This window comes from Pollicipes pollicipes, unplaced genomic scaffold, assembly GCF_011947565.3.
Source record: "Pollicipes pollicipes isolate AB1234 unplaced genomic scaffold, Ppol_2.1 Scaffold_2555;HRSCAF=2994_pilon_pilon_pilon, whole genome shotgun sequence".
NCBI lineage: Eukaryota > Metazoa > Arthropoda > Thecostraca > Pollicipedomorpha > Pollicipedidae > Pollicipes > Pollicipes pollicipes.
In genome coordinates this window covers 41,213,141-41,223,679 of record NW_023596136.1, presented here as the reverse complement: position 1 = coordinate 41,223,679, position 10,539 = coordinate 41,213,141, and the positions used below count along the sequence as shown (strand labels likewise).

Sequence of the window (10,539 nt, the reverse complement as noted above, 5' to 3'; positions counted from 1 at the left end):
GAACGCCGATTGTTCGTTCCTGTTGAAACCACTGTCACCGTAGATTGCAACGTTAACGATCTGACTAACACCGCTCAGGCGGCTGACAGCTACGGTAGCTCGAACCGGGCCGCTGCTTCTATCATCAATGCCTTTCAAGAAGACAGCAGAGACGGAGTGGCTACTTGAAATCAAATATCATAAATCCAAGAAGATATGCTGCGTAAGAGACAGAGCGAGAAAGGAGACGGCTCGTCAAAATGTTGGAGCAATCCACGAATCAGGTTTGACCATCCTCTACTCTGACGGTCGGGAAGGCAGGAGCTACATGAGCCACACGGAGCCAAGAATTTATAGCGCTGAGTGTTTAAACTTCAAGTATCAATTGATATTTTATGTGCTCACTGTTGAGCATCTACTTTTAATCATCCCTTGTGCCGTATTAGGTCGCATTATTTGCTCGTTGGCTCATGTTTACTGGTATATTTGTTGACATCCATTCCGTCACATTTAAAGACTCTGAATATCGGCGTAATTACATGCACTTCAGAGGCGCAATAATTTTTGTGTGATCTAATGCTCAGTTCGCAACAAATTGTTCTAATATATTCGCTTTTGCTTTCAGATGGTTGACACTGGCCGCTCGCCTGCTCCTAGTTTACATCACTATCGAAACCTCCAGTAGGGCTCTCGAGGGCCTCGTCCATAGCGTGGTCGACCACTATGTTGCGCTATGGTCCGCCATCCGGCAAAACAGCGGCTGTGACTTTGGCTTACGCGACTTGTTCCGGAGCATCGCTCTGCTCCGCGAGCTGCCGCAGCAAACATAGGCCACGGTGCAGCCGGTCCTCCAGCGTAACGGGTACTAGGTCGGTCCGGAGCAGCTGCTGCTGGGCATGGTGTGGGATGGGAACCGCATGGTCCGCGAACAGGTGGTTCCGATCGTCGCACCGCTCTTGAACAGCAAACCGAGGGCCTTCTTCAGCCCAAGGTCTTCGCCATCCCAGATTTAAACTTCGAGGCCGTGAGATACACCGACCTGATTCCCCTGGCACGGACCAGTCACACAGCCTCCACTGCGAGACCCAGCGACTGCGAGCTGCGGAACGAAGTGCAGGCTCCACTGGCAATCTCGCCCTGTCTGGTTCACACAAGGAGTGCAACCAACGCCGCACTGTCGAGGACGTCTGGGGCTGGAGCTGGAGCTTCGGCGATATGTGAAACCCAGTTGCGATGGTATTTGTTACCGTGCGATCTCCGCCAACACGCGTCACGCGTTTTGGGTCTCCGGTCTGTGAGCAGCTGCTGCTTGGGCCGGTGTATCGAATACGCAGGCTCGTCAAGGAGCAAGATGTGCGTGGGGTCACCCTAACCCGCCCGCCTCCTCCCCCCAGTCTCCGCCATAGGGCAATCAATTGGACAATGTCTAATCCGCACATTATACCTCAGACCGGGACATTCTCGTACGACGGCTCAAGGAGCGCTCGGTGGCATCGTTTCCATGCGCAAAAGCATTTTGTATCGTTTGCCGCCCACAGCTTGGTGTGACCTGCGGCAGCGGGCGCCGCCCAGCATATAGTGACTGCAACGCCTGGCGTCGGTTTATGGCGATATCTCGATCGGCTCGCGCGCCACGAATCTAACTTTTGGGGAAGAGCTTTTGCTATGTCGTGTACTTTTGGACTCCTGTTCCAAATAATTTATTTGCCTCACTTGGTTTTGTTACTGATGACACACCCGACTGCGCACCTTTACAGAGCACCATAATTACTATTCCAGACATCGATTGACCGCAAGCCGCTGTGGGCCATCGCCTCTGTATCTGACTATACATTCGGCTACCCTGAGACAATATGGCGCCCATTATCTCAATATTTTAGCCTTAAAAATTTTCACAGCAATTGATAGGCTAGGTGCCTAAATACATGGTAGATACCATGTATCTACGCGCGGTATCCGCTCGATGCAACAAATCCGAATCCTCAGTGGACGCGCCGTAAGTTATGTATTAATGAGCGCACGCCAAGCGACACGCCGCACAGCGACGTGCCAGCAGTTTGTCATTTGGCAACACACTCAATCCACGAACGTCGGGACCGAGCGTTTGTACAAGGGCGCGGCTGTATCACGCAGCCACACTGGCCGGCACGTGTCGGCCAGGCGGCCCACTCCCGCCCCGGTGCGCGTGGCGGCACCAGCCGGAGGTGATCTGCTCGCCTGCTCCTGCACCATCCAGCACGGAGGAGCGGGCGTGGATCCTACCGCCGACTTCGTCTGAAACCTGGGTCGGCGGACAGTCCCATCCCCCTGCACGTCTCAGTCCCATCCCCTGCGTTAACTACAGGCCACAGCCTCCAGCCAGCGGCCGCTCCAGACTACCGGTGTTGGCCGGCGCCCGGGCCCGGTCAGCTGGTGGGGTCGGACCACCAGGTAGCGGGTGGGCACAGCCGGAACTGGGCGGCCAGCGGCAGGTGGTCGGAGGGCAGCGCCTCGCTGGGATACGGCCGCAGCTGCTGGCAGAGGCTGGCCGTAGGCAGCGCCAGGCGCGAGAGCAGCCGCAGACCCGAGGCGCCTGGCAGTGGCGCCACGCTGCGGCACAGTCGAGAGTTACAACCACAGCCAGGCTAGGATGAGAACGGACGGAACACGGCAGTGGCGCCACGCTGCGGCACAGTCGAGAGCTACAACCACAGCCAGGCTAGGATGAGAACGGACGGTACACCGTAGTGGCACTGTCGAGTTACAAACACAGACAGGCGGGGTGAAGACGGCCGGCACACGGTGGTGGCGCCACAACGGGGCACTGTAGTTGGCGACACCCAGTACACCACTCAGATCCTACGGTACGATTCGCGTACACACAGGCCCGCACCACCTCGTGTGAAAACGGCGAGATCACCTCACACAGAAAACGACACAGACAGCAACCGCACCGTTCCGCTCCAAGGGAACGAACGGTGGTCCAAGCACATCACAGTTCTGCTGCCAGGGACTCCACTTTTTTCCAAACATGCCGCGAGACACGACGACGCGCACCAGGTGCAACCGCCCCTTCCATTTCACACTTCCGGCCAGTACCAGTGATAGCTCCTGTGGCCTGTGCCGGTTGGGCCAGACTTCGCAAAGCCGAGGACCCATAGCAGCTCGCCGTCCTATCACGGCACGCACAACAGGCATGTCACGTAACAGAGCGCGTGAGTCAACAACGGAAATAAGGCTTGGAAGAGACGGAGAGACATGAGATTGACACGACAGACGGGCACAGAACATCAAGACACTCTGCAAAGGCGTCTGTACACTCCCACTAAGTCCCCGTTAAGACCCCCAGAACCACACAAAAGGCGCAACTCCCACGCCACCAACACCGGCTCAGCGTAAGCACGTTACAACCATCACCAGCAGTAACTGCCCCTACCCTTCCGCCTCACCTATGAAATATGTAGTCGACTGTGGTCCAGCGTCCCTGCTTGGTGGTGACGCCGGTGACGCGTGGCGAGCCGTGCGGGTACGCCGAGCGCAGGCGCAGCGCGTGGCCCAGGCAGCCCTGCGCCTCGCTCACCAGCTGGTGCAGCGGCAACGGCGGCAGCGGCGCCGTGCGCTCGCTGTGCGCCAGCGCCACCAGGCCGCGCTCGGCGCGCCGCCGGTCGGGCTCGCTCTCGCGCGGCCGGTAGCGGCGGCGCGCCTGCACGGCCGCGTGCTGGCAGAGGGCGCTGACGCCGAGCCGCGCCGGCAGCAGCGGGCCCAGCAGGCGCTCGCCGCCGCCGAACGGCGTCAGCTGGCGTCGCGACATGCCGCCGTACTGCAGCCAGCCGTGCCGCAGGAAGTCGTACACCTGGCGGCGGCGGCGGCGGCGTTATGCAAGGTCGACGTGGGCCGATGGGCGGATTTTCAATACCGGCGCGGCGTGCTGATGGGGTGGCGTCATACCTACGCCCTCCATGAATCGTGGCGTGGTCTGGACCGGCGAGATGACATACTATGGTGTTGGGATAGCACGACGCACATGCGATGGTATACGTTGCCGGAACAGGCACATACGCGGTGTACTGAGCGCGGGTTCCACACAGGCCTGCACATGAGCCACACCATCCTGCCCGCCTGGGTAGTGACGACAGACTTGGCCGGCGGGTGACGCATCACCAGCTGGACTCCCCCCCCCCCCTCCAGATAGCTCTAGAACCGTCCAGCAATGAGCGCCAGGTCCTCATCGCCTGGCCCGCTCTCCCCGCTGGTCGCCTCATGCCTGGCCCGCTCTCCCCGCTGGTCGCCTCATGCGCCTCTGGGCAGGACGCTTCCATCCCGGTCAGCAGGTTTCAGCCCAGCACCCGGCGCCGCCCACTCACGGGCGAGAAGGGCTCCAGGTTGAAGTCGCCGGCCAGCAGGACGGGCAGGTGGCGCTCGGTGCGCCCGCACCAGGCCAGCCGGTCCACCTCGGCCAGCAGCAGCGCCACCTGCGCCAGCTTGACATCGTGACGCCGCGGGTTGTAGAGCAGGTGCGTGCAGGCCACCACCAGGTCGCCTCGGTCGCTCCTGGGGAAAGCGGCGAGTTTACACCCGAGGTGAGGTCAGGTCAGGTCACTCACGCCGGGGCAGAGGGAGGTCAGGAGCTAATGCCAGGCCAGCCACGACAGCTGGTCACGCGCTGCAGGGGGAGTGTAGGCCGAAACATGGTCCAACAATGCATGTGGCGCTAGTGATGGCCACATCAGTTATAAAACGCTCAGTCAATAGCCAACAACCACGTACTCAAGAAAAACCAAAGCCCTCTCGCGCCTCCTGGCGCCATCTATCGCTCGTAAAACGCACCTAAGCCTGGCCACGATGCCGACATTGTCTCTGTCGAGCGACGGGCAGTCGCGCTGCAGGTACTCGACGGTCGCCTCCTCGCACAGCTCAAAGCGGGCCTCGCGGTACAGCAGCGCGCAGCCGTCCTTCTTGTCCGGGCCCGTGCGCCGCTTGTACAGAATTTGGAGTCCTGCGGCAAAGCACCGGAGGGTGTTGAGACCGCCCTCCGCATGGTCCGCCACGTGCCGGCCGACCGGCCGACGGCCGATGCCGTTGGGTGGTAGCTGAATCACGTGACATGTCTGAGGCAGGTAGAAAAATAACGTGCCGAGCATGAGAGCCCTCAGTCGACACAAAAAACGAAAGCAGGAATTGTGCGCAGGGCTGGTGAGCATAGGGGAGAAATGTGCTAACCTTCCTCTCTACAACGAGGTATCCAGAATGCATCAATGTCTCCTTCTTCCACTTCTTGCAGGCAGATAATCTGAAATGGTAGAAGCCACCTGAGTGACAGAACACAACAAATGTCCCAATAAACCAAACAACTGTGCAACAGGCAATTTAGCACATTGGATGCAACCCCGCACTACGGTCGTCAAAAAGCACCCTTCCAAAGGCATCCAAAAGACATCCACACACAATGCAGCAGAGACTCAGCTAACATCCCCCTACACAACACAGCGGAGAATCAGCTAATACCCGCCCCACACAACACATCGGATACTCAGCTAATATCCGCACCACACAACACAGCGGAGACTCAGCTAACATCCGCCCCACACAACATAGCAGACCCAGTTAACATCCGCCCCACACAAAACAGAGTAGACTCAGCCAACATCCCCCCCCCCCCCCCCCCCCGACAACACAGCGGTGACTCAGCTAACATCCGCCCCACACAACATAGCAGACCCAGCTAATATCCACCTCACGTAACCCAGCTAACATCCACCCCACACAACACAATGAAGATCTTACTCCATCCCACACGACAAAGCGTAGGTCCCGCTCCCATTCCCCTCCCCCCCCCCCCACACACACACAACACGGCAGAGACTCAGCCGACATCTACCCACACAACACTGCGGACGTCTTCGCTCCGTCCCATACGACAAAGCGGAGGTCCCGCTCCCATCCGCCCCCACAAAACACACCCGAGACGCAGCCAACATCTACCCACACAACACAGCGGAGGTCTTACTCCGTCCCATACGACACAGCGAAGACCTAACTCACGTCCGGCTTCAGCCGGACCACCTGGCGCCAGAGCCGGGGCCCGCGCGTCTCCCAGGCGGTGTGGAGCGGGTCGGAGCCCTCGTACAGGTCCCGCATCGAGCCCAGCAGGTGCTGCGACAGCACGTTGTACGACACCATGGTGAAGTCGAGGCCGGCGCCTGCGGAGGCGGACAGCCGGCGGTCAGACACCCGACGGCAACCGCACACACCCGACGGCAACCGCACACACCCGACGGCAACCGCACACACCCGACAGCAACCGCACACACCCGACGGCAACCGCACACACCCGACGGCAACCGCACACACCCGACGGCAACCGCACACCACCCGACAGCGATCGCAAACCCGACAGCAGCCACACGCACTCGACAGCAACCGCGCCCGATAGCAACCGCACACACCCGACGGCAACCGCACACACCCGACAGCAACCGCACACACCCGACAGCGATCGCAAACCCGACAGCAGCCACACGCACTCGACAGCAGCCGCGCCCGATAGCAACCGCACACATCCGACAGCAATCGCACACACCCGACAGCAACCGCACACACCCGACAGCAATCGCACACACCCGACAGCAACCGCACACACATCACGTATGGCCCATTGGGGACGCGATCGAGACAGTGTCAAGACATCAATATGTGCCTGAAGACGAGCATCGCGACACAGCAGTAGTTTTTTGCCCAAGCCTAAATAACATTGGAAAATAGTTTTTGAGGCCTCTCAAGTTCACGTCCATGCTGTATACTAAGGCAGCATATCAAGCCAAAAGGAAATCAGAGGCACCTTGAGGCACACAAATGGAATGGTTGACCTATCTGAGCACGCAACAGAAGCTGTCAGTGGTGGACTGGCATCCAAATACTTAGGGAAACCACAACAGGAACAATTATTGGCATGGCACAGACTCATTGAAATCCAACTGATGGGGATCGTTTGCATTAAACACTGCTAAAATGACTGCTTAATGACTATGAGTGGGAATCTTCCACATTTAGTGAACAGTCAAAAGTTAAAACATTAAACACCACACAACCCAGGCATAGATGGTGGGCTGGCAACAAATTGTACATATTGGTCACCTTCAGTGGACCTCGCATTTGGCTTCAAAGGCACTGCTTCCCATACTCGAATCTTCTCCAGCATTTCTTCTGCCGACACTGGAACCGAGGGGAATGGTTACCATCCATACTAGAAAGGTCTCAAACATGCCGCTATTGAAGATGGTTTAACCAAATGACAGGACTAAAAAGACCACCAGTGGTTTCCGGTCTGAATCCACATTAAAGGCATCTCTCCTATCATATGCACCTATGTAAAGCTCGAAACATGATGTGTTATTGCTACCCTCGCATATTCGTCTAAGTTCTGTTTAATGGTGCAGCCTGGAACCTCCATATCAAAACAGTCGATGACTCTGAATGTAAAACCACTGAATCAAGAATTGAGGTGCCAAGGTGATTCGTGACATGAGGAGTGACATAACATGTGCTACATGTTTTATCATTAAAATACTAAACAGCCATGTAACCATGATACACAGTTAACATAGATACATACATAGATATACATAGATACAACATAGATACATACATAGAGTGCTTGTGCTTTCATGGTTCAACCCCGTGATTCATTCAGAGTTGATACCTGTGTTTTCCCTTGGTTTTTCACGCGAGCCAAACTTCCCCTTCTTTACGCCATTCCCGGATGTTTGGCCAGCACCATCTTCACCACCATCCACCTTCCCACGGTCAGCGGACGCCTCACTTTTCCGCTTGGGGCTGTGCCGACCCAGCGGCCGGAGCTCCAGCCGCCTGGCCGGCTCAGGGGCGTCGGGTCCGCCGCCCGCCGACGGGGCCGCCAGCCCAGGGCCCGCGCCCGGCTCCTCTGGAGCGGCCGCCCGCTCGGGCCGGCTCTCCTGCGCCAGCGGCGCCCCTCCGCGGCCCGCGGACATGACCGCCGGGCGCCGGTCACTGCCCGCGCGCGCGGCGGGCGGCCAGAAGCATGCCGGGCGAGGCAGACGGCGCGCAGAGCCCGCTCCGGGACGGACGGTGGTGAGCAGGAGCTGGACAGTAGTCCACATGCACTGGCTGGTCACCGGTGGTGTCCACACCGTGCACCTAGCAGGCTACCTGAAAAGTGTGTACTGGGACCGACATCAGGTACCTGTGCGTAATGGACAGAGAGAGAAGAAAGAATAGCATGGTGTTGTCGCGATACGCTGTGATTGCGAAGACTCCGGCTCCAACATGCTTTTCAAGCTTGAATCGCCAGAAGGTAATGGTTACCATAAAAAGTACACTGTAGAAGAGTGTGATGCCAGCACCATTTAAGAGCATAAGCAGCAACTGGCGATCTCACTGCATTCTAGGAAAGGCCGCATCCAGACAATGGATAAGAATGGGGTGTGGGGTACGGGGACAGGGTTTTGACAAAGGGCCCCTGCTGATGATTAGATCCACGAAATCAGCGGATTTCGCCCACTCTATTTCGAGGAGCGTGATCTTGCGATTTTCTCCATCCCATTCATGCTTTTACCTTCTGTAAGGGAATATCCCACACTTGATGATATCAAAGCAAGCATCAGACATGATGACATAAGCTAATTTATAAATACTGATATGCCTTGAAATGGAAAAACTGCTCTAGATAACACAATTTCTCTGTTATACTAATACGCTCCCCAAGACGTCAAAGCTTGATTTAGTCATCGTACCTGCGCAACATTCACTGAGTCCATTGACGGCTGTTATATCAACAAAGTGTGCTCATGAACGCCAAAAATGAATGACCCAACAATTATATTGTTACTGGCCTTAATCAGCCGCATGCTAATGGAATACAGAATTTGAATGACGTTATTATGGCGTCATGGATGCCTGGGTGACCTTGCAGTCCCCCATCTTCGAGGGCGTGAAGCGCAGAAACTAGAGCGATTTAGGTCTTCGGAAGGGCAGGGCTGTGAACTGCAGCGATTAATCTTCAAGGCGATTAGTTCAGTCCAAAACCTCCTCGAAATGTGGAACACCCCCTTTAATTGAAACGGTAGCCAAAAACCAATGGAAGACGCAATTTATTTGTAATGTGATGTCAATAAATGAACTGGAGAACCCAAACGTCAAATAACTCCATCCAGCCAGCACTATTCAGTTAACAATGGATCGGTAGGCTACTTCTAAAAACGGATACCACTCAAGGGCTTTGCCGGAATTTTTCGGGGTGCTTCATAGATATTGAGGATTCCGTGGACTGCACATAGATTTCAGATCGAAAAAGGTCAAAAATTGTTTTGACATGGCCAAACAATGTTCCCTGGATGATCATCCTTACTTCAGACCCAGCATGGTGAAATATTAAATAACGCTTTTGAGCATGCGTGCTCGCAAGCCTAAAAAGCTATAAAAAACAACAGACAGTTTGCAGGGTTGCAGTTCTCCATGGCACATGTGATGTCCGGTCCAGGGGTAGACACTTGGCGGCAGCCAACGGGCGGACAAAGGCGATCTCACATCTGAAAGACACACCTTTGGGCGCTCTACGCAGCAATGCGTGTTGCGAATCGTGCGTATAGAGCTACCCGGGGGTACGTGTGATCAGCGTGACTTTCAAATCAATGAACGGAAGCCAAAGATGTAAGCATCTACTAAGCTAAGATGAACTAAAGATGCGTCCGTCCCGGTGGCTCAGTTGGTTAGAGCGCCTGCCTTCCGATCCGCCCACCCCGCGGCAAGGGTGGGTTCGAGTCGCCCCACAGCGCTCGCTATTTGCCCTCGCGCTAAAGGTCAGTTGACGTCAGAGGGCACGACGGACCGTGCCGAACATTGCGGCACGTTGATCTTTCGCCACTGAATTCTGCCGTTGCCTGGAATTGCACGATCGGATCGTAGAGGTCAGGGCTCACACAACAAGCACTGCTTAGCGTGAGCGCTGATCCCAGAAATCCATCCATTAAAAGGGCTCGGATCAAATTTAACGAAAAAAACAACAAAAAAACTTCCTTCTGCAGTTGGAGGGGGAGAGATTGGTCCCCCGCCCATCATAGCCTCGAGCCCAGCAGCCTTGGGCAGAAAGTGAACCAAATCCAGGGAGAAACCTGTCTGTTGGCGTAGTCTGAGAAAAGGTTGCGCTGTTTCCGAATTTCAGACACCAGCTCATTTGCAAATTGCGCCAGTGACGGAATGGATCGACCCTCGCCCTGGTTCGCACGTTTTCACAGCACAGACAAACAGGGGGGCAATGCCAATGCCCCCTGCCATATCCAAAACTAAGAGAGACAGAGTTAGTGGAAAATACTATTTGATTGATCTTCCCGAGGTCTCACGATTAGTTATGGGTTTTACCTTGCGAGGTAAGCAATTCACCCCACTATGCCAGGTCAAGTCACATTTTTCCGAAATCGAGCGTTTTCAGCTAAAATAAGCCCACTTTATAACTTTCAGGATACTTTTAAGTGGAGAAGAATGCTCTAGGGAACACCAAAAGATGTTTTGTAAGTGCATGCCTCTACACATCATTAATACAATAAGTTG

At 55.8% G+C, this 10,539-nt stretch overlaps 1 protein-coding gene and 1 long non-coding RNA gene across 2 annotated transcripts; both read right to left on the bottom strand.

Annotated features, from left to right (window-relative positions):
- Positions 1 to 1,969: 1,969 nt before the first annotated feature.
- On the bottom strand, positions 1,970 to 3,548 carry LOC119105983 (uncharacterized). Its single transcript, XR_005095085.1, has 2 exons — positions 3,408 to 3,548; positions 1,970 to 2,568 (listed from the first exon to the last, which is right to left on the bottom strand). It is a non-coding gene; the product is annotated as an uncharacterized LOC119105983 (long non-coding RNA).
- A 194-nt stretch (positions 3,549 to 3,742) lies between these two features.
- On the bottom strand, positions 3,743 to 7,791 carry LOC119101316 (protein angel homolog 1; the record flags this gene model as incomplete). Its single annotated transcript, XM_037224610.1, is given in 7 exon segments — positions 3,743 to 3,811; positions 4,323 to 4,509; positions 4,786 to 4,954; positions 5,179 to 5,248; positions 6,001 to 6,158; positions 7,093 to 7,170; positions 7,658 to 7,791. Coding segments are annotated over 6 exon segments (717 nt in total), but the record flags the coding sequence as incomplete, so codon positions are not given.
- Between the last annotated feature and the right edge of the window lie 2,748 nt (positions 7,792 to 10,539).